Here is a 1,215-nt window from a genome sequence, read left to right as displayed (position 1 = left end):
AAAGAAAACAATGAAGAGGCTTGTTTAATATTTAGCATTTTATTACAATTTTTACTATTTTCAGGTGAMGTTTTGCTACTTTTTCTTTTGTTGTTAGCATTTTACTACTGTTAGCTAGCATTCTGTTACATTTAGCTTTCAGCTCATTTTAAACATCTCCAACAAATTTTAGCAACGTCATTGAAACCTGAGTTTAAACAGAAAAGTTTGATTCTGAACATAATGTTTGTTATTTAGCTGAGCTAACAGCTGCAGCCAGTTTATAACTTTATTAAAGCTCGTTTTTCAGGAGCCGTGGCTTCTTTTTTTGTTTCAAACATTAACAACAGATTATGAGGCTGTCTTTGTTTTTCTAACAWGTTGTTCTTGCTGTTTTTCAGAAGTGCCTCTTTTGATGTGGAACCGGTCTACACTTTCAGAGGTCACGTGTACGTATCTGAACTTTACAGGAAGTGGTGATGAAAGTGAACTTTACAGGAAGTGGTGATGAAAGTGAACTTTACAGGAAGTGGTGATGAAAGTTTAAATCAACTTATTTTTATGAATGAAGAGCAGCTTTGAACCTTTTAATGTGAGTTTGGTTTTAGTAAAACAGTTTGTGTTGTTGTTCTGCAGCGGTCCTGTCCTGTCGCTGGCCATGACCTCCAGTGGTGAGCAGTGTTTCAGCGGCGGCCTCGACTCCAGCATCCAGTGGTGGAACATACCCAGCTCCAACGTCGACCCCTACGACACTTATGGTGTGTGTTTGTTTGTTGGTTTGTTGACTTATTTATTCATCCATCCAACCATCATCCATGCATCCATCCATTCATTCATCCATCCATCCATTCATCCATCCATCCATTTATTCATTCATCCATCCATTTATTCATTCATCCATCCAACCATCATCCATCCAACCAACCATCATCCATCCATCCAACCATCATCCATCCATCCATTCATTCATCCATTCATCCATCCATTCATTCATCCATCCATTCATTCATCCATCCAACCATCCATCCATCATCCATTCATCCATCCATTTATTCATTCATCCATCCATCCAAACGTCATCCATGCATCCATTCATTCATCCATCCATCCAACCATCATCCATCTATTCATCCATTCATCCATCCATTCATCCATCCATTCATTCATTCATCCATCCATCCAACCATCCATCATCCATTCATCCATCCATCCATCCAACCATCATCCATCCATCCA

The 1,215-nt window shown here is 39.1% G+C and overlaps 1 protein-coding gene across 1 annotated transcript in view; it reads left to right on the top strand.

Moving 5' to 3' along the window:
* Positions 1-1,215, top strand: part of strn3 (striatin, calmodulin binding protein 3) — a 12,580-nt gene that overhangs the window by 7,725 nt on the left and 3,640 nt on the right. Inside the window, 2 exon segments of the mRNA XM_013999624.1 lie at positions 381-428; positions 616-737. Of these exon segments, the coding sequence (XP_013855078.1) occupies positions 381-428; positions 616-737 (170 nt within the window).

This window comes from Austrofundulus limnaeus, unplaced genomic scaffold (assembly GCF_001266775.1).
Source record: "Austrofundulus limnaeus strain Quisiro unplaced genomic scaffold, Austrofundulus_limnaeus-1.0 Scaffold2379, whole genome shotgun sequence".
NCBI lineage: Eukaryota > Metazoa > Chordata > Actinopteri > Cyprinodontiformes > Rivulidae > Austrofundulus > Austrofundulus limnaeus.
The sequence above is the reverse complement of the archived record's forward strand: the minus strand, read 5'-3'. Positions and strand labels throughout refer to the sequence as shown.